This window comes from Alternaria hordeiaustralica (genome assembly GCF_023758085.1).
Source record: "Alternaria hordeiaustralica strain BMP 2776 chromosome Unknown scaffold_27, whole genome shotgun sequence".
Taxonomy (NCBI): domain Eukaryota; kingdom Fungi; phylum Ascomycota; class Dothideomycetes; order Pleosporales; family Pleosporaceae; genus Alternaria; species Alternaria hordeiaustralica.
The window spans coordinates 192,065-212,790 of NW_026056799.1; the positions used below are offsets into that span (position 1 = coordinate 192,065).

Consider the following 20,726-nt stretch of genomic DNA (forward strand, 5'->3'; position numbering starts at 1 on the left):
GCTGTTGGCTGTGTTGGCAGGTGGTGGGGGAACGTGAGAATTATTGGGCACGCGCGCGTCGTGGATGAGTCGTTTCGCAGGCGTGTAGAAATGTTCGGGAGAGAGTAGCTTTCTAGTGTGAATTATCGCGTCCCTTGGTTGACGTCGGTGGTGGGGCTTTGCCTTGACGTGTAGCGCGGCTGCTATCTGCCCCGCGCTAGTTGGGAGCTTTGGGCAATACAATGACGATGATTCGTTTACTTTTCACTAGACAAGAGGAGCTGGAATAATCATGGAAATTGTTTCGATTCAAGTTCAAGCTCGCCAACAGCTCGACACACCCGTCGAAAGATACAGCAGTGGGGTATAGTATTAGTGGAAAGAGACAATGCTGAAAACCCTGGCCCGACACTCGCCCTTCGCCCGCTGTATTCAAAAAAATTGTTTTTGTGGTTTTCTGACCCTTTTCTGATGCGGCGTTTCCTCAACTGTGCGGTGATGCCCGGTAGCTTCTCTTAAGCCGAGAAGGAAGCTCCCTATTTCTCCGCCTTCTCCTCAGCGGCGGCTGGGACAGCAGTGGTAGCGGTAGGCTCAACCGCAGGCGCAGGCGCAGGAGCAGCAGGAGTAGGATCCGCAACCGCAGGGGTTGGTGCAGGGGCGACGGGCTCCTCGACTTGCGCAACGGGAGCTGGTGCCGCAGCTGGTGCAGCGGGCGCAGCAGCCTTGTCCTCGCCAAAGTTGGGCTCGTCAAACATAGGACCGCTTGTAGCGCTCATGCCGGCAGCGGGCTGGCTGGTAGGCACAGCCGGCATTTCCACGGGGGCAGCAGGTGCAGGTGTATCGGTGACCTTGGCCTCAGGGTCCTTGGGGGCCTCGGTGGCAGCGGGCTGAGATTCGGCAGCAGTCGGGGGAGCGGGCGCGACGGCACCAACGGGTTCGGGGGCTGGAAGATGATGCGTTAGTCTGGGTGTCTTGAGCGATGAAGAGATATAAGAAATACTAGTCAAGACAAATGTCGTATCGCGCAGAAGTCGTAACGGGCTGCTGGAAGTGCGCTGATGCTAACACATAGCCATCCATCTGGTGCAAGAGTCCCACACCTAGATGGGGCCGTTCCACTGGTTGTCTAGGTCGACCTTCTGTCGCCGCCTAGAGCCATCGCAGGCTTCGTTCCCGCGGTACGGTAGTGGACTGGAGTGTGAACGAGATGAAAACCTACTGGACGTGGCGTTCTTGACCTCAGTCAGGGCCGCAGCTTCATCCTTCTTCAACTCGCTCTGAGCTGGATCTGAAGCTGGAGCTGCAGCGGGCTCGGCAGGCGCTGGCACTGGCGCAGCGGGCTCGGCGCTGGTAGCCGCGGGTGTCGTCTCAGTCTTCGCGGGCTCGGGCGCAGTCGCAGGAGCTGGGGCAGCCGGCGTAGTCTCGGTGGGCTTGGTCTGCGCAGGCGTAGCAGCAGCGGCTTCACCCGTGGCCGTGGGCTTTGGCTCTTCCTTCTTGGACTTCTTGCCCCTGAAGAGACCCTTGAAGGCCTTCTTCATCTGGTCCATGGCGTCGAGTGCTATTGGAGGGATGTGTCAGATAGCGATTCTGTGGGTGTGCTCGTGATCACACGGGCTAACGTGGAGGGTCATGGCTTGTGGTGGGTAGGAGTTTGCGCGGATACAAGTAGACATCAGAGTAGCCAACCGCTACAAAGTTTGCAACGATGCAAGCGCATCGGATCCGGAGATGGACTCGATTTGAAGAGTGAAAATGGGTGAGGATCGCACTTACGAACTCCCGGCATGCTGACGACGGTCCTAGCTGGCTGCTAGATAAGCTATTGAGGGTTGAGGGATAGCACAAGCGTGCGCAAAAAGAACAGGGAAAAGAAATGCAATGGATGAGTAGCTAACGGCGAAGGATGTCTAGGTCGCGAAGGAGCGTGATGATGACAGCGAGGCGCGCGGAGGTTGTCGAGTTGACGAAGCTCTGTTGTTCTAGCCGGGACCCTGACACGCTAGCCAATCGTCTCCGCCTCCGCACTATGCACGCCAGATGCACACCATGCCACCAAAAATAGCGCCTTCATGCACTACCTGCACGCAATCAGCCGCCGTTGGTGTTTCACCTGTCGCTTGAGTACACTACAGCCATGCAGGAAATCGTCCAGTTGAACTATTGCGCCTACCGTTCCCAAGGCTGCCAACGACGCCGCCGATACCACAGAGATTAGACGCCGCTTTGGGTTAGCGCTGACTCGCCCTGCATCGACGACGATCGGAGATTTTGTGGTTTATCGTAACACGTGAGCTGCACAACACCACACACAATATCGTCCTGGAGTTTACATACTTCGTGCGTTGCAGATGTCTCAACATGTAGTGTTTTTGCGATGTTGCTACAGCATCGGCGTAAGTCTGCGCAGCACCGGGGATACACATGGATAACGTCACCAAACACAGGGCAAAGGGCCTAATGTTTGGCTCATGCTGATGATGATGAACCGAAAAGGCCCTTTTTCTTTAGGTGTCCATCCGTTGCGGAGGCTATGGAAATATCAAAGGATGCGTACTCCAAACTTGGCAGAAATGTCGCCTTGCTATCTTTGGACTCTCCTTGCATTAAGATGACAATGTCATTGTAAGCCGCGGGGTATCATCGAAAAGGTGTCCAGTCCAAGGCTCTCTTTGCAACGATATGGATATCAGCAACGCGACACGTGTGGACGATCAATTGGGGCCGGCGTTTGCAGTATTGGAGAGCAGCCTCATCGTACAGTGCGTCGTGGCCATAGCTGCGATATGTGTTTGCACGAGGATATGGTCGTCGCACGTCTTCAGATCCATCAAGTATGGCAAAGGGCACAATATCTTACCACCAACACTGCCGTACTGGATTCCAGGACTCCGACATGCTTTGTCAATGGCCTATGATTCCCATGGCTTCCTGGCCAAATGCATGCAAGTACCCAAGGACAACTGTGCTGAACTGTCACATCGTAGCAGAACTGACGTGTTGACAGGAATGAATACGGGGACGGCTCACCCTTCTTCCTCGACGGCGCAGGCGAGAGACTACTCTTCATCCTCGACCCCGAGCACATCAAAGGCGCGCTCAACAACTCCGCCGAACTAGACCCCAACCCCTTCATCCACGACAAGATCATGGGCGCACTAATGAGCAGTCCCAAAGCCGCCATCGACTACTACAACTCCCCAGAAAGCAACACAGACTACATCCAAACTACGCACATCCGGCAACACACCACTGGCTCCAATCTCGGTCTCCTCGTCCAACGCCTCTTCGACGTCATGAAGCGCACCATCTCTGAAACCCTCGCCGAAACCCCTGATGGCACATGGCACGAAATCCCCGACCTTTACGCCTTCCTCGAATACCATCTTTCGTATGGCATAACCGAAACACTGCTGGGCAGCTCGATTATCGAGTCTTACCCAGAAATCATAACAGATCTCTGGATCCACATCGAAGCCACAGATCAATTCTTCATGGGCCTCCCCCGTTTCGTCATTCCAAAAGCATACGCCGCTCGTGACCGCCTCCTCTCCGCAATCCGCACATGGACCATCAAGTCCGAGGCTCTGCGTCAAGCGAACGCCGTGAACACTGTGTGGGATCCCGTCGCGGGGTCAGGTCTGCTCCAAGAGCGCGAGAAACTGTATAGCGAAATGCCCGGTCATGGCATCGAAGGCCGGTCCGCACAGACTCTCGGCTTACTTTACGGAGGAACCAGCCTAACCGTGCCCGTCACATTTTGGTACCTGTTCGAGACGCTGCGGAATCCAGATCTACAACAACGTGTGTTGTCTGAAATGGAGAACCATGTAAACGAGGAGACAAAGGGCTACAACTTCATGCAACTCACCTCGCGCCCGCTATTCCAGAGCCTCCACGCCGAAACAACACGGATGTACAGTTCCAACCTCGCAGTCCGAGAGGTTACGAGTGACGTGTGGAAGTTAGATGGGAAATACACCGTACCCAAAGGAACTCAAGTCTTCATCAGTCACAAGTTCGCCGGCCAATTCACTCAGGGCTGGCGTTCCATACGGCCCCAGACTGTTGCTAAACCTCTGGATACCTTTTGGCCTGAGCGGTATCTCGTCAACACCTCCGCTTCTCCTTCCACCACCTCTTCCACCACCTCCCCCTCCACCCCCTCCGCCAAAACCGATAACCGCGCAAAGTTCAGCGACGCAGGTCTAAGCGGTAGCTGGACGTCTTTCGGCGGCGGCGAACACAAATGTCCTGGTCGGCATTTTGCACGCAATATCGGCATTGTGACACTAGCGGTATTGATGGGGGTGTTTGAGATTGAAGTGAGTGATTTGGAGGGGGCGAGGAGGCTGGATCCGGGGAATAAGAGGAAGGCTTTTGGGACGATGAGGCCGAGAGAGAGGATTTCGGGGAGGGTTAGGCGGAGGGTGTAGGGGAGGGGGTGGAGTGGGGGGAGGATGGGGTTCTGGGGTGGAGTATACAGGATCTTCTCCAGCTCTCAATAATCAAAGTCTTCAAACACCACTTTCTGTCCATCCAGCCACCCAGTCACTTCCCTTCTCATCCCCTTTCCAGCACACACATACCACGTCTCAGCCTGCACATCCTGTACATCACTTTTCATCATCCTCCTCTCCACCACATCCGCCTGCGCCTTGATCTCATCCCTCATCTTCGCAAGCTCACCCTCTACAGCCCGGCCAGTCAAGAACACCTTCGCACACTTCCCCAGCCCAGGATACCGCTTAAATGTATCCAGCACCAACCCCACATCCTCCCCCCTCACCGCCCACAGTAACATGAACCCGCCGTTTTGTAGATCCAGCCCACCGATTTGACCAAAGAGCGGCGTAACACCCACACCCCCAGCCACAAACACGTTTCTCGCCTCTCCAGCCCTAGCACTCACGACTTCGAACTCCCCTCCCACCCCCAAAACACCCACCTCCAGCCCCGCCCGCTCATTCTGCTGGAACAGAAACTTAGTCACAGCCCCCACTTTTCGGATGGTAATCTCAAACTCCTTCTCTTTACCCTCGTCTCCTCCATCCTTTGTCGGTGTCGAAGAAATCGTAAACGTCCTAACAAAATCATCATTCAAACTCGCCGGATCCTCATCCCGCATGTGCTCATATCCCACATCGAGCTCTTGGCTGAAATCAAGCGCGATCCATTGGCCAGGCGCGTATGTGAGGCCGCCTTCGACGGAGAAAGTGAAGCGTGCGATGGTGGGTGTGAGGATCTCTTTTTTTGTGAGAAGGGCTGTTTGGCGCGTGGAGCGGGAAGAGGAGGAGGAGGTGCTGGATAGTGCGCCGCGGACATTGCCTTCGGTCGCTAGTGTACGGACGAGTGGGTTGTACGGACTTGGTGTCTTCTTCGTGCCGCGGAATGGTAGACCGGTTTTTACGTATCGGCATTCTTCAATCATTATCTTGACGGCTACGTTGCTGCCTGGGAGGAGGGCGGAGGCGTCTGTGCCAGCGAGGATCTCGGTCGTGCCGGTTATATACACAGCATCTCCGGTCTCGTAGTCTGGAAACACAAGCCCGATTTTCGGGTCCAGCATCAGGTTGCCGAGTGATTGGTAGAGCCGGTTCCCAGAGTATTCCGGGTAGGCGAGGGTGGTCGGGGAGATGATGCGGACGAAACCGGGGGGACCGCCGCGGTGGTTGACGTCCATGTCGTCTTCTGTGCTGGTGGAGAGGAAGAACATGTCGGATTTGGATATCAACGTCGCTCCCTCGGTGGACAATGATGAGCCTTGCGACACTAGTTCTGGGTCTGAAAGCGCGGGGCGGATTTCGTATTGGTTGAGGTACTTTGGACAATTCCCGAGACTTTGCTCGATCTTGGTGACGAGTTGGAGTTGTGTTTGTTTCCTGTTCTCTTCGCCTTCTATTTCGACTTCGATGTCTTTTATCGTCCCTGCGACCATGCGGCCGGCGGTCTTGACTCTCTTTCTTGTCATCAGGTCGATGGCTAAACCTGCTACTAGCTTCCCACCGTCTTTCGCCTGGGTCGTCTCGCCTTTCTCACCTTTCTCGCCACCTCCCACGAGCGCTTGCACAACAGGATCATACTTGCCGTCGACGAGAGTGCGCGTACCGATGAACCCGCCACCAAGCGGCTCTGAGAAACCAGGCTCGCCACCCCATAGTGTCGTCCAAGGCCGATCCTGTGCATCTAGAGTCCCGAATGCGAGCAGAGGGGCGCGTTGGAACATGAACGCTGCTTGTGGTGTGAGCATGGCTGATGTTGGGTTGTCTTGGGGCGGAATGCGGAGGAGGCGGTGCATCTTCTCCTCGCCCTCGTTCCAGGGCATGCCTATCGAGAAAGACATGTTGATAGCTTGTGGAGTGAACCTGAGGGAGGTTTTCGTGGTGTGTAGTCAGTTGATCGATGTCTTTTGTGCGAGCTCTGGGTTATGTAGCTTGTACTGCTAGGAAGAATTATTGGGTGTTATGCTCTGGCGAAGAGGCTCATCTATTGATGTTGATGCCGTCGGCATCCATTCTAATAACGCTTTGCATCGACTTGTTGAGGTGTCATCCGCAGGGCGCATTGGTGGTGTTGCCGCGGCATGTCGCCATCGGCGGCATCTGAATAGTAATGGTTGAGGTCGGCCTTACATGCGGGGGAAGGGAAACTAGCCCGAACTAGTGGGGAGGCCTTAGAAGAAGGACGTACCACGCTTATGAAGCATGACCGGCATCGAATAACGCATCAATCACGAGCAGCTGTGGGATCTGGTGCCGCTGTCTTGCCGCTCAGTCAACAGTTCTCTGATCCAAGTATTGTGCCACGTTAGCCTAGGGAAAAACTAAGCACCCTAAAGCCTACATCAAGGTAAAAACAGACAAAGTAGGTGGCCCAAGGTCAACGTAGGCTCTAAGGTGTTCAGCTTTTCCATTGTATGAGGTGGTGCATGAATTCACTAACACCCTACCACCTAACTATACTCCCCCACAACCATCTCCGCAGCCCTCTCCGCAATCCCATAAACAAGCGTCTGCAAATGCGCACTCGGCAAAAGAGGAATTACACTCGCATCCACCACCCTCAACCCCTTAGTACCATAGACCTTCAACTCCTTATCCACAACACCACCATCCTTCTCCGGCAGCAGCGCAGCAGTACCAATAGGATGATAAATACTCAACGTATTCGCCAGCGCATATCTGCGCCAATCCGCATCACTTTGCACAGCGCTGCCCGGTTCGTACTCATTTGTCCAGACCTCGCTCATGGGCGCGGTGGAAGCGATCTTACGCAGGTACTTGGCGAGGTTGGTCGCGGCTTCGAGGTCGTAGGGGTGGGAGAGGTAGTTTGGGTTGATGAGCGGTTTGTCGCTGATGTTAAGGGAGGAGATGTGGACGTTTCCTTTACTGAGGGGGTGTTGGACCACGCCGATTAGTGCGAATGTGCCGATGCCGAATTGGGTGGAGTTGGCGGCGGGGTAGCCTTTCAGACCGGTGTAGCCGTCTGAGAAGATGACTTCTAGTTGAGGTACCTTTGTGCTGAGGGCGGGGGAGAAGTATGATTTCTTCAACTTATCGGTTGCGGACGTCAAGCTCGCGTCGCTGTCAACGAGGTTCCGGAGCGTGGATGCAGTGGAGTTGCTGACGGTGCCCCAGGGGAAGTATGCGTAGCCGCTGGCGGTGTAGTCGTAAAGTGAGACCTCGTCCGCGTTGTAGAGGGCTAGCTCGGCAGCCGCGCGAGTGGCGTTCTTGATGACGTCGAAGGAAGGGTATTCGGGCTTCAGTTGGTAGGAGATTTGGATGCGGATGTGGTCTTGGAGGTTCTCGCCAACCGAAGGTAGGTGCTTAACAACGGGAATACCGAGCTTCTTGAGCAGAGTAGAGTTGCCGACACCGGAGTGTTCCAGAAGACCGGGAGTTTGGAACGATCCAGCCGAGAGAATGACCTCCTTTCGCGCGGTGATTGTTGTACCGTCTTCCAGGGTGACACCGACGGCAGTCTTTCCTTCGAAGTTGATCTTCGCCACACGCGTGTCTAGTTTCAAGACGAGGTTATCCTTGGCGAGTTTGAGGTATTCTGGGGCGTAAGAGCGAGTGTAGTTGGGGCTGACATTGCTCGGTTGGGTCGAGACACCGATGGGGTTACCGTTCAAGCTCTCTCGGTTCGTTGCCAAGCCGAGGCTGTTCATGGTAGGATACCATGAGAACTGGTGTCGGGGGAAGATCCTGTTGATGAGCGTGCGGATGGGCCCCGTTGTACCGACTCCCTCGGTGCCGTATGGCGGCGACGGTAGGAATGTCTCGCACTTCAACATCGCAGCGTACAAGTTCTTCCAGTTCCATCCTTTGTTGCCGAGCTGCTTCTCCCATGCGTCCAGTTCGTACTCGGAAGTTCTGTCCCATGTCATGAGATTGAGAGCAGAGGATCCTCCGAGGACTTTGCCGCGGTTCTGCGCAAACACGCGGTTGTTGGCGCCGGGTTGTGCAATGGTGGTGAAGTTCCAATCATATTTGCCACCAAGTGTTGATCCCTTTTTTCCTGGGACGCTGATACCTAGTTCCTGACGGCCATCGGGTCCAGCTTCTATGACAAGGACGTTGAGATCTGGGAGTCCAAGACTGATGCGTGAAGCGACGGCGAGACCTGCAGTTCCGCCTCCAATTACAATCTATATCGTCTGTTAGATCATCTTCGGAGTCGGGATGGAACCTGTTGGCTTCGATAGGTAACGTACAAAGTCATAAGAGCTGGCATTGACCGCTCCCTTTGCCTCCCGCTCGACAACTGCGGCACTACCATACTCCAACAGCGCAAACGCTAGCAAAGTGGACGTTTGTAACTTCATGATCGCGTCCCGTGGAAAAGCAGTGCTCTCTCAAAAGACTGAGTAGTCGACGCAGGACTTGGACGCCGGTAAATCGCCGCCCTCGAGCATACCAGCAGAATATAAATTACTTGTCAGCGCTACTGAACTAGAAAAAGCATGCTAGCGACATCGAGATCTTGGGCCGAGATCCCAAGATTCCGTATGCAGGTGCGGGCCTGATATCGTGTAGCCATTTTATCCGATGCGAGACGGGACAGGGGCGGGCACAACACCCACTCTTTGCCTGCGTCCTTACGCCGTCTACCGGGGATCTCGTATGAGTAATCCGGATACTTTATGGGAGCTTCAGTGCTTTCTGGTGCTCTCGAGGCGGTGCGGTCGCGATCCCTGGCGTTGTCGCTATGCTGAGAGCCATCCCATCGGGAACATGGTACCTATGGCTTCCGGGGACATGGTGAAGACTTCTTCGACTACTCAGCCGCAATGTGGGTCCGGGAGTTGATGAACGGGAACTAGAGCCTTTTCTTGTATGGCAGTGCATGATGCGCGAGCCGTATTCCACGCTGGTGGCACTGGTCATGGCCGTAGCCCGTAGGATACGTTCAACTCTGCCGCCAACGCTATCTTTCCGTTGTTCCGAACGTACGCGAGCAGTAGAGGTGCGTGTAGCAGAAGCGAAGCGAAGCATGGAAGAAAGAATCAGCCGTCAATGATATCATAGTCAAGAGCTGTAGAACACCGAAACGCCCAAGTGGGCAGGCGCGCTAGTCGGGTGCCTGATGTCCTCTATCAGCAGGAACGAACAAGGCTATCCTCACGACAATACACCGCAACTGCGAGACAACATTTTACCATGGGATATTGATACACTTATAGCCGTTACACATGTCTACCGCTCAAAAGGTGGCATCTCGGCCCAACCGCCACAACACGAGAAAGCTGAGCTGCCCAGGCCAGCTGGACCCCTAGTTTAGTCTCAACTCCGCGTCTCAACATGGGCATGACGGGGATGCGAACTTTGCTCATCCACTAACGCCTCTACTATTATTATCTCCTACATACCGCAGTCGTCCCTACAGCGCCCGTCACCACATCACATATCCGCCCACGATGGCACCGCGCAAGACGCGGGTGAAGCCCACAGCGTACCCATTCCTCCCATTCCACACCATACGATGCGCGCAACTACTTTCTTCGCTCGTAGTAGCGAGTATAATGTTTTACTTCCTGCGTGAACTGGCGCATGATGGGTATAGGTTGCCGTGGACGTTTATTTTGGTAAGTCCCTTCGTCATTTCGTTCTGGCTATTTACCTACTACATTCGTTTATTGCATTACTAACTATTACCCAGCTAATGACTGTATCCCTCCTCACCCTCGCCGCACTTACAACCACGATCGTCCTGCACTTCCGCCACGGCCTATCCGCGTCCCTCAACCTGATTCTCAACAGCGTCCTCACGCTCCTCTGGACTGTGTCCTTCGCTCTGCTGGCATGGTGGTGCTCGGGCACATTGGCGCATGTATGCGACGCGGACAGTTGGGAATCAGACACAGGGGTTAGCGTGTGTAGGATGTACAAGGCGCTGTTCAGCTTCGCGTTGTTGGGCTTTGTTGCTACGGGGTGCGCGTTGGGGTTGGATGTCAAGGTCATGAGGGGCACGAGGACGAGGGGTGTGTTTCAGCAATTGGATGTGCTAAATGGAGGGGAGACAAAGAGAGATGAAGACGACACAGGAAGGGACATCAACCCGAATCCCATCGCTGCGCGGGCGCAACGGGGTAGGGGCGGGGATGGGTACACGCTGCCTGAGGAGCAGTTCGAGTACAACGACATTGGATACCACGGGGCTGCAGGTGAGGTTGGGCAAAGCAGGATATAAACCGCGTAGCAATGCCATGAAAAATAATCTCGTCTACTCAAACGCTATCTCAACGCCGCCCAAATGCTGGCCTGAAGCCGGGTATCACAGTGCAAGAAAACTAGAAAACGTCGTCCATGATGACATCTCTGCTCATGGCTGCCGTCGCGGCATGCTCAGTACCGACATCCGCATCCATGGACATGGACGGAGCTTCGCGCGCGGGAATCTCGTCCTCGACAAAGACACCCAGGCCACCGAATGCTTCCCGTAGTGTCCGACTGCAGTAGTCTTGCAAGCTGTGTCCTCCCACCAGATGCGCCGGATCTCGCTTCATACGCGCGTACCAGTCCACCTCGTAGCTGTCCTGGAGGACGTAGTATTGCGGCGCGATGGTGTAGCCGCCGAATGGGTCGAAGGGTGCTTCGACGGGTGGCGCGACGCGTTTCTTTAGTCCGCGGATTGCGAAACCGGGGTCTACGTCGTGTTTGATGCCGGTGCTCTTGTTGCGGGCGGCGGCTTCTGATTCGGCTTTTTGGAGGGCCTCGAACTTCTTTAGTTTTGCCCAGGTCGCGTCTACGTCGATGTTGAGGATGAGGTTCCAGTTGATTTCTTCGACTTGCTCGAGGTAATCGTTGTAGTCGCGGAGGGACTCGAAGTCGTCTTCTGTTTTGTTCATGCTGTAGATTGTTAGCCAGACGTCAATGTCTCCAATTGTTCGCACCCACATCTTCATGACCTTCTTCCTCAGATCCACCTCCCGCTCAACCTTCAGATCCTCAAACGTCGCCCTCCGAAAGTTCCGATAAGCCAGCGTCTTTGCGCATCCAGCAACAGGACATATACTGTTGCCCTTGCCAAAGAGCCGATCCACGCAGGTATCGCACATTTTGTGGTAGCATATCGGGTTGATCTTGAACTGCATGTTGGAGTTGAGGAAGCGCGACGACCTGCATACGGGGCAAGAGTCTGATGCATCGTCAGCGAGGGAACGAGCGAGTTGTGACTGCTTTAAAGACAAGTTGTAGAGGGTTTGGGAGAGAGACGCACCGCCATCTGGCTTGGACGCGTCGGCGCCGCGCGCGGATTTCGACATGGCGGGTGTGAGGCGGAGGCGAGGGAGCTGCGAAGATGGGGCCGAGGGATCTTGAGGTTTGGTGCTGACTCAGCGGGCGGAAGTCGCTGGTCGTCTTACGAGATTGAGGGCATGATTAAAAGTCGATAGACATGTAGACGAGGGGATAATCACTGAATCTGAGGTCCAGGAACTGCTCCTGTCTGACAGACGACATACCGACGATCTGTATGCATGGCTTGCATGGTTTCCCTTGTGGGGCCTGACGCCAAGACCGACGCTTTTTCTCGTACACAAAATTCCTTCACCTTTCCTTCCTCCCCAACCCACTCACCACATCAGCAAAAATGGCAGCCTCAACACAGAGCGCCCTAGAGGAGATTGAGCGCCGCCGTGTGCAGCTGCAGCAAAATGTCGATAAGCTGCGCAAAGCCCTCTCCCACTGGACGACCTGGGAGGCTGAGTATGAGGCGCTCAAGGAAGAGATCCAAGGCGCCAGCGACCCTTCACCCTCACAGATACGTGAGATGGCACGCGACCTCGACCTTAGCCTGCTGGACCACAAGGAAGTCGAGGAGCTGCTCTGCAAGAACTCGCCCAAGGAACGCACTGCTAACCAAGTTATTGACATGATCTCTAGACGCATTGACTATGTTCGGACGAGCAGTGCTACTATCGAAAAGAACCTCGATGCTGCTGAGAAGAAGCTTGCTGGTGTCGATGTTCTGTTGGAGCCGGGTATGGACAATGAAGAGGGCGAGCCGATGATGGACATTGAGGAAGAACTGGATGACGACGGCAACGAAGTTTCGAGCTCCGTGAATCAGACAGGCAAGGCTGCGGCTGAGCTTGTTGAGGTCCTGCGCAAGGCGGGTGTCCAGAAGGCGGAGCTGGAGAAGAAGAATGCAGCGGAGGCGCCAGAAACTTCTCCAGATGCGCCGTCCACGTCTGCGCCACCTTCACACACCACACCGGAGTCGAAACCTACTCCGTCCTCCGAAAATCTACCTGCTTCATCCTCCTCCCAACCCTCAGACCCAGAACCTGTCAAGAAGTCGGTGTCTTTCGCCGAGGAGGTCGACGTCGAACCCACCCCGAAAACTACACCACAACCTGCACAACCCGACTACGAAGCAAAATTCTCTGTCGATGAGGAGCTCACGCAGGACGACTACGAGAGCTTGGCCAATGCCATTATACCAGACGACGAGTCTGCAGAGGAAGCCGAGCTGAGACGGCAAATGCTTCAGTATGGCATGTCGGAAGTCGGACAGATTGTCGCTGAACTCGATCTGGACCAGCCTACTGCGTCGTACTCTGACGAAGAAGATGACTACTACGGCGACTACGACACTGAGGACGACGAAGAAGAAGACGAGTATGGCCGCAGCACCAAGCCTGTCATCACCGAGGACTATCGCAAGCAGATGATGGAACTTGAGAAGAAGTTGGGCGCTCGCATGCTTGAGAATGTAGGGCCTGAGTCGGGCAAGCCATCTCTCGAAGACCACATCGGAGACATTCGTACCATGAAAGTGAAGAGCGACGATCAGTTCGATGAGTCCATGGCTTCTCCTGCGACAATGCCGGCGCCGGCTGATACAAAGGAGTCGAAGAAGAAGGGAGTGCGCTTTGCCGACGACCTGGACATATCTGACGCGCCAAAGCCAGTACAAGAACCAGCTGGAGCCGCGCGGTTACCTATTAGATCGACAACGACCATATCCGATACCATTGTCGAGCGGTCTGCAATTCCTGCAGCTCCGATAGAGCCACCCAAACCCGCCAAGGTGTCCAGGTTCAAGAGTGCCCGCGCTGCGACGAACACTCCTCCCCAGATGCTGCCAACACCTCCTGTCCCAGAAGCGCCGCCCGTGCCAAGTGGCCCTGCTGGACGAACACTAGCCAACACCATTACCGAGCACGCCCCTCTACCCTCAGAGCCCCAGGCACCTGATGAGTTTGATCCAGTCCTGTTGGACCGCGAGATCAAAGCAGAGTATCACAAGGCGCGTAATCGCTTCATCCAGCGACAAGGCGGATTCAAGGCAACCGAAGAAGACGAAGAAAGTCCCATCGTAGAAGAACGAGATGGCAAGACCAAAAAGGTGAGCCGGTTCATGGCGGCTAGACTCAAGGCCGAGGGTATGTAATATTTCGTATAACGTCGCCACCGCGTTCCCATTGTCGTTCGCTTTCTACACTTCCACCACCGACTCTTGTGAGGGTCATGCGTGCATGCCTAACGGCACAGCGCAAAGCTGAAATGCTTTGGCAACGGAACAATTCATGTCCGTGGGAGATACTATTACCATGTATCATGTCCACATTACATTGCTTCCAAGATTGAGACAAGCGGTACCACTAGACTCGCCGGGCCAAATACTATGCCTACTCGAGGTTCATATGCTCCGTACATATCTCGTATTACCAGTATTGGTATGAATGAAAATTGTTACAAATCGGCTGTTTATTATTTTGATGTGAGTGAACACGTGGATGGAATGAAATGAATTTTGAGTGATGTCTGCCATGAACGTTTGAACAGTTGGGCAATCGCAACCACCTGCTTGACCGTGTACGTCAGATGGCGGGGGATGCATGGTGGGGCAACGTCTTGAGGCGACAGTAAATTTTTGGTCAACGCCGCCGCCATCATGACCTCCGACTCTGGCTCCTCCACGCACTCCGATTCGCTGCCTGCTGCTCTGCATCTCCCCTCGCCGTTTGCAGACACGGGCAAAGAGACTGCCCACCTCGCCTTTGCACCCATAGCGCTGGCGCAATACCACAACGTAGTCGAAAAACTGGCCTCCAACAACGTCTACCGCATCCTCCGCGCACCCGGGCCCATTCGTGTATGGGTCTACCGATCGCTACTCGCCGAGCACCAACTGTGGAATGACTGGGACCGCCGCGCGCCATCACCGCCCGACGTGAAGCCTGAGACGGAGCCCGCCATGGCCGAAGGCAGCATCAACGACACGGAGAGCGTGGGCGACTCGGAGCGGCCCGAGAGCTCGTCCGGCATGACCGCGCGACCCTACCTCACCCGACTACGCCTCGCGCTCGCGCCCTATACCGTGCATTTCCACAACCCCGGCTATGTCCGCGACGATACACTGCGCATGCTAGAGCGCGACGTGGTGAAGAAGACGCTGGAAGAGTCGCGGAAGAGCCTCGAGTTGCGCGAAGAACTCGGCCTCTCGTGGGAGTTCTGGGACGATCTCGCGGGCGTGCTCAAAGCCGCTATCCCCTCGCTCGAACGCCGCTGTTTCGCTGCGCCGGATCCTGCTGCGCCTGAATATGAGGGTCTGTCGGGCCCGCTCATTGCAAGCTATTCGCCGAGTCTGCTGAGGGATCTGGAACGGCTGAATCAGCTTGTGTGCATTGCAAGGAATGTGCAGGTACATGGCGAGAGGGTGCAGAACTTGAGTGCAGACAGGCTCTTTGACAAGGACATTTTTGCATTGATCAATGTCTGCGTACGCGTTACGGCGCGGGGGTATGATGGTGAGGCTGGAACCCAGGACGAAGACAAATGGCAGGGCGTCATTAATGCGTACAAGAAGCTCCTCATCACTTGTTTGCAGTTCCTCAACAATCTCATCGCGCGGAACGAGCAGCGGAAACTGATGCTCTGGATCGAACTATTTGACAGTCATCTCGACAATGAACTGCCCAACTTCGCAGACATGAAGTACAAGATGGATGAGTTTCCGCAACAGGATCAAGGCCCACCACCGGAGGAGCAGCCTCTACCCACTCACGCAGCGCGGAGTCTGGACGCGTTCAAGATTTCTCAACAGCCTGCGTCCTCGCCATTCCTGCTCTACATCGGCGAGACTGGCAACGACGTCAAGAAGGCCCTGATACATCATGGTGTCAAGGCGGGCGCAAACGAGATTGCTGCCGAATGCAGGCGGAGGTGGCAGACTATGGGCGAAGAGGAGAAGAACGTAAGCTACATCTGTTCCATGACCTGATTCCTGCTAACACTTTCAGAAATGGAATATGCTGTATGCAGACGTCGTGGCTAGATACCGCGACCAGATCACTCAAACAAGCACATACCGCAAAGTCGTGGATCAGCATGCCAAGAACGAAGAGAGTGTACAGGCGCTGGCGAAGAGCATCAACCAACTCCAAGTGGAGGTCGACAGGATGCGGTCATCCATCACAGCTCTCCCTGGCGACGAGTCCAACAGCGAGCAAGCATCCCAACCCACAGCGGAGAAGCAATCCCCGAAACCAGCATTGGATGACTCGTTACTAGATCCCAGCATCAAACGGTCTCCCCCGGCAGGTGAGATCGATTTCCGTGTGACATACCCGCCATCCTTCGGTGCGGAGATACTCCAAAATGGCAAAGAAGATCTGCTTAAGCGGCTGGAGCCAGACCCCGACCGTCCATCAGGGCTAATCAGTGACGTAGCGTCTCCTACCTCTCCTCCGCCAGAGGATGACGATGACAATGATGACGACTACGACGACATACCTGGTGATGAAGGCCGAGGGTTGCTCACAGATGTTCCGCTTATTCTGGGTCCTACTGAGATTGAGGTTCTGCCTATGATCATCATGGCGGGAATTGTTGAGCCAACGGAAGGACAGCCTGGTCATCATTCCGATCCGACTGTTTTCAGCAGTGTCAGGAGCATGCATGGTGTTCGGTGTCATTTGCTTCTTGCGCAGGACAATGGCCGGAACTTGCTGCGCGAGTTGTTGATTTTCGTTGCTGCTTGGGATCTGCGCGAGGAAGAGTTGTACTTCAAGTTCATGGTCAAGATCATGGAGGCTATTCTTGCCAATCAGCTACTGCCGTTTGCTTACCATGCCTTTAGAGAGTCTGAGTAAGTACATCCATGGGACACGTGGTATCTGACTAACATTACGACAGATCCAAGGACATCATCTCTCCGGCTCAGGCAGTCATCATGAAGCTTCTCACAAATATCTTCCGCGCCAGACAGGCCCGTGCCCAGCCAACGAAGGGTCATCTCAAGGCAAACCACCCGCAGGTCGACCAAGGCGATGTTCACATGGTCAACTTCCTACTTACCGAGTTCCGTCGCCATATCATCCCCCAGACATGTGCCCTCATCTTCCTGCAAGGCCAAATCCGCGCGGGACATGCGCAACCCGAAGACTTCCCTCTCAATCTGTGGGACATGGAACGCATGTATGAGGGCGTTTACCAGTACCTAGAGTTCTTCGCTATTCTCACAGAACACGAGACGTGGAAGAGGATGCTGAGCAATTGGGAGATCTCACATGAACTGGTGACCTTGTTGAAAGAGCTAGATGCAGCGATACCCAAGGGTCAGCTATCGCCGCCTCCGCTGAGGAATGTCCAGCACGCGCCACCACCTCCAGCCCCAGTAGAGGTCCACATCCCTCCATCGCACCAGCAGCAAGACCAGCAACAGCCACCCCAACCCCAACCAGTCGCTGTCGAACGACCATACGACACCACAGCCGGCGCAGCCGAAGCCTACATCCCTCCACCCACCTCACCCTCACCCCGACCCTACATGGACGAAGCAGCCGACGAGCCCTCAGACTTCGAGTGGCGCAACCTGAAGAAACTCGCCGTCCTCGTCCTCAGCTCCCTGGTCTGGAAGAACAAGCACGTCCAAGACCAAATACGGCCGTTGGGTGGTATTGAGGCGGTGTTGAACTGCTGCTCCTACGACGAACACAACCCTTATATCCGCGAACACGCTATAATGTGTCTTCGCTTCCTCATGGAAGGGAATAAAGAGAATCAAGACCGTATTCACGCGCTGGAGAAATATAATCAGGATGCCAATGCGAAAGCAAAAGCCCCTGCCGCCCCCGCCGCGGCATCAAGCCCACATCCAAACGCGAACCCTGCTGTCCCGGGCGCGAGCAGCGCAAGTGGTAGTGGTAGTGGTAGTGGCAGTGGCAGCAGCAACCGATCACCAGTCAACGTCCGCGTCCCCGACGAAGTGCTCGACCAACAAGGGTACGAAACCTACATGGACAAACAAGGCCAGGTCATGCTGCGGAAACGTCAACATGTGCCCCAGTCTTCGGCGTCGCATATTATGCACCAGCAGCAGCAGCAATTGCCGATTCAGAATACGGAGCTGACGATGGGGACAGATAATGGGGGTGGTCAGAACATGAACAATGGCAATGCCAATGCCAATACCACCAGCAGTACTGGTACTGGTAACGTTGGAAGTAACAGTACCACTACCACCACCAAAGGCAAAGCCAAAGCCGACTCCGCCCAAGCCGTCTGGGATAACATGCGCGCTACTGCCCTGGGGGGTATTGGCGGTACGATGACGGGTGTCGGGGGTGGTGTACGTGATCCCAAGGCCCTGGAGGAGATGGTGGAGCGCGTTATGCATAATCTGCCCAGGTTGCAGGGACTCAGGGGTGGGGAGGAGAGGGCGGTCGAGGTGGAGGAGGCGCTGAAGAAGTTGGATAGGGGGTTTGATGGGGGGAGTTAGGGGGGAGGGAGAGGGATGGGGAGATAGGTGGGAAGGTTTATTATGCACAGGTTTATTACTCGGCGTTGCTTCCAGTCATAGTTCAATAGGGAAAGCAGCTAAGGCTCCTAGACATCTTTCTAGGGTTTAGGCTTGTAGCATATCATTCAGATCAGGTCAGTAACAACTTCTAGTGTAAGCGCGATATCAATTGAACATGTATGTTCGAAAGCAAGGACACCGTTTTTTTCATGTCTGTGACATTTGCTAAGACCTTGTCATGTAGTAAAGAGGATACCTTCGTCATGTCTAGAGACGCGACCTGTGATAGTAGAATTATCATGCAGAGCAGCACCTCATACAAGAAAACAACTGAAGAGGTCTAGAGCTTGAATTAACGCTAGGTCACCTATCTTGTAGGTTTTTATGTTAATTTAGACTGCAGGCCTGTTCAGACTTTTCTTGGTTGACGTGGCAGGACAAGAGAACGCGGCTAGATACCTCTCTCTGATGATCTCGATGCAGGTATACCTAGGTATATCCCAAACGCCTCGCAATGCACCCTACATAAGAAATTCACTTGATAGGTGCACCGGGATTATGTCAGTATAAGAAGCAAAGGTTCAGCAAGAACATGCGACGATACAGATATCTAGGAGGTAGGTGTCCGGTTCTTCCCGAGGTCCTTGAATGGGGTGAAGGCGCTCGCGTGGCGCTAACGCACGAACAACCCCGCCACAATCCTTCAGCCTCGCCGCAGCACATCGGTTGTGACACAGCCTTGACCGGACATGAGAATGACCTCAAGCGCTCATCCTCATGGCTTGAGCGTCACTTCGTGTACACAACACAATGTCAGGCTTCGGGTTTTCAATCGGTGACATCGTCCTGGTGGGCAACTACGCCTACTCGGTCTACAAGTCGTGTAAGAACGCTGGTGACAACTTTAGGGAGATCACTTCGGACGGTAAGTTCTCTTTCGCTGACGCTAGCACAGTTCGTGCAAATTCTGACGTAGCGCTTGATAGTGGCTTCCCTACGCACACTCCTCCTCGCTCTAGATGATGAATGCAAGAACCCACAGTCTTCGTTCCAGCAGCTTTCCCCCGCGCAGAAAGGCGAGCTCGCTGCGCGCTTGCAAGACTGCAAAGCCGACCTCCGCTCGGTCAAGAAGATACTACATGACTTCCGCTCGCTCGACAAACGCGATGCGCGGTACCGAGATAGGCTCGCTTTCACGACTGGGAAGCAAGCTGCGATACGGGAGAAGATAGCGACGCATAGTGTTCGGCTCCAACAATTACTAAGCGGCATCAATGTCGGTACGCTATCTAGGATTGAGAGGAACACCGATGCCCATCACCTATCGCTCCTGGAAATTCGAGCTAGCCTGGACCGGATCCACATGGACGTGCTTGCGGGCAGGCGTGATGCCGCAACATTCATGAACGCGGAGGATGCGGTCGCGTTAGAAGATGAGGTCCTTGATGACCGAATGACGGAAGTCGATGTTGACGTGTCGTATGAAGTTCATGCCTGGGCGGAAAGAGTACGCACGGAAAGCTTACAACCGTTATCGAGGTCTGGCAATGGGATCGGCTCTGGCGAGGCTGGTCGCACGGTACGCCCAAGCAGAAACAGTCGAAGGATAAGTGGTGTGCAAGAGCCTTCGAATACCCATCGTTCCGGAGACGATAATCGCATACGCCGCAACAGCCGTGTCTCCCCAGGTGATGGCTCTATCATCAATGAGCAGAGTAGTCGGGCTGAGGACAGGCGAGAGTCTCTGGAAGGCCGTAGAGCTCCTGAGGATGGCGTCACTCCGCGTCAAAATTACGCACCCCGCGCACTCCAGGAGTCTCTGGATTCCCCCAGTAGCAGACCCACGGACTCATCCAGGAAGGCTAGGTATCGAAGGGCACTACTTGATCTACGGGATCGCCCATGCTCGCATTCGGAAAGTTACTTATTTCCTGGGGCATGGTACACCTTCGACGAGCAAGAGAAGCGCTGGGTCAAACAAACGCGTTCCTACACTAAGTGGCGCCCAAAGAGGGCATCCAGTGTCCTAGAGTATGTAGATCTGACTCTTGAAGAAGTATTCACTGGGACTGTGAAGTATTTCACGCTTCGACGGAGCACCTCAACGACCGACAATGAAACATCTTTCGAAGACACCAAGATCAATCTGAACATCGGAAAAGGGGCGGTTAATGGAACCAAGTTCAGCTATATTGTCCGAACAAATCCATCTGAGACGCACAAAACGGATGTTGTTTTCGAAATCCGACGCGTAAGCTTCCAGGTCCTGATACACAATATCGACATACTAATGCTTTGCAGAAACCACACAAGTTGTTCCAGGATGTTTGGGCCAATCTAGCCCACAGAATCCATCTTTCACCAACAGAAAACAAAGAAGGCTGGAAGAGAAAGATACGAAACATCGACGGCGAAACGATATCAGTATACGCGAACGGACCCTTGACTACTGGGCAAATTTTGGCTTTGGATGGCCATGGACTGCCTTACAGCGGACG

General features: G+C 54.5%; 9 protein-coding genes across 9 annotated transcripts; 5 read left to right on the forward strand and 4 right to left on the reverse strand.

The window, feature by feature from the left end:
• Nucleotides 1-515: 515 nt before the first annotated feature.
• Nucleotides 516-1,765, reverse strand: J4E84_009257 (uncharacterized protein; the record flags this gene model as incomplete). Its single annotated transcript, XM_049391820.1, has 3 exons — nt 516-922; nt 1,199-1,537; nt 1,753-1,765. 3 exons carry the CDS (start codon nt 1,763-1,765, stop codon nt 516-518), a joined length of 759 nt encoding a protein of 252 aa, XP_049240458.1.
• Nucleotides 1,766-2,658: 893 nt separating this feature from the next.
• J4E84_009258 (uncharacterized protein) lies at nt 2,659-4,412 on the forward strand (the record flags this gene model as incomplete). The annotated part of the gene is made up of 2 exons (XM_049391821.1): nt 2,659-2,738; nt 2,984-4,412. The coding sequence occupies 2 exons, from the start codon at nt 2,659-2,661 to the stop codon at nt 4,410-4,412; spliced, it is 1,509 nt and encodes a 502-aa protein (XP_049240459.1).
• Nucleotides 4,413-4,477: 65 nt separating this feature from the next.
• On the reverse strand, nt 4,478-6,319 carry J4E84_009259 (uncharacterized protein; the record flags this gene model as incomplete). The annotated part of the gene is made up of 1 exon (XM_049391822.1): nt 4,478-6,319. One exon carries the CDS (start codon nt 6,317-6,319, stop codon nt 4,478-4,480), a length of 1,842 nt encoding a protein of 613 aa, XP_049240460.1.
• A 609-nt stretch (nt 6,320-6,928) lies between these two features.
• Nucleotides 6,929-8,803, reverse strand: J4E84_009260 (uncharacterized protein; the record flags this gene model as incomplete). Its single annotated transcript, XM_049391823.1, has 2 exons — nt 6,929-8,626; nt 8,693-8,803. 2 exons carry the CDS (start codon nt 8,801-8,803, stop codon nt 6,929-6,931), a joined length of 1,809 nt encoding a protein of 602 aa, XP_049240461.1.
• Nucleotides 8,804-9,895: 1,092 nt separating this feature from the next.
• J4E84_009261 (uncharacterized protein) lies at nt 9,896-10,668 on the forward strand (the record flags this gene model as incomplete). The annotated part of the gene is made up of 2 exons (XM_049391824.1): nt 9,896-10,063; nt 10,138-10,668. 2 exons carry the CDS (start codon nt 9,896-9,898, stop codon nt 10,666-10,668), a joined length of 699 nt encoding a protein of 232 aa, XP_049240462.1.
• Nucleotides 10,669-10,768: 100 nt separating this feature from the next.
• On the reverse strand, nt 10,769-11,743 carry J4E84_009262 (uncharacterized protein; the record flags this gene model as incomplete). The annotated part of the gene is made up of 2 exons (XM_049391825.1): nt 10,769-11,327; nt 11,376-11,743. 2 exons carry the CDS (start codon nt 11,741-11,743, stop codon nt 10,769-10,771), a joined length of 927 nt encoding a protein of 308 aa, XP_049240463.1.
• Nucleotides 11,744-12,069: 326 nt separating this feature from the next.
• J4E84_009263 (uncharacterized protein) lies at nt 12,070-13,875 on the forward strand (the record flags this gene model as incomplete). The annotated part of the gene is made up of 1 exon (XM_049391826.1): nt 12,070-13,875. The coding sequence occupies one exon, from the start codon at nt 12,070-12,072 to the stop codon at nt 13,873-13,875; it is 1,806 nt and encodes a 601-aa protein (XP_049240464.1).
• A 504-nt stretch (nt 13,876-14,379) lies between these two features.
• Nucleotides 14,380-18,207, forward strand: J4E84_009264 (uncharacterized protein; the record flags this gene model as incomplete). Its single annotated transcript, XM_049391827.1, has 3 exons — nt 14,380-15,681; nt 15,728-16,575; nt 16,623-18,207. 3 exons carry the CDS (start codon nt 14,380-14,382, stop codon nt 18,205-18,207), a joined length of 3,735 nt encoding a protein of 1,244 aa, XP_049240465.1.
• Nucleotides 18,208-19,038: 831 nt separating this feature from the next.
• On the forward strand, nt 19,039-20,094 carry J4E84_009265 (uncharacterized protein; the record flags this gene model as incomplete). Its single annotated transcript, XM_049391828.1, has 3 exons — nt 19,039-19,153; nt 19,215-19,807; nt 20,068-20,094. The coding sequence occupies 3 exons, from the start codon at nt 19,039-19,041 to the stop codon at nt 20,092-20,094; spliced, it is 735 nt and encodes a 244-aa protein (XP_049240466.1).
• Nucleotides 20,095-20,726: the final 632 nt, after the last annotated feature.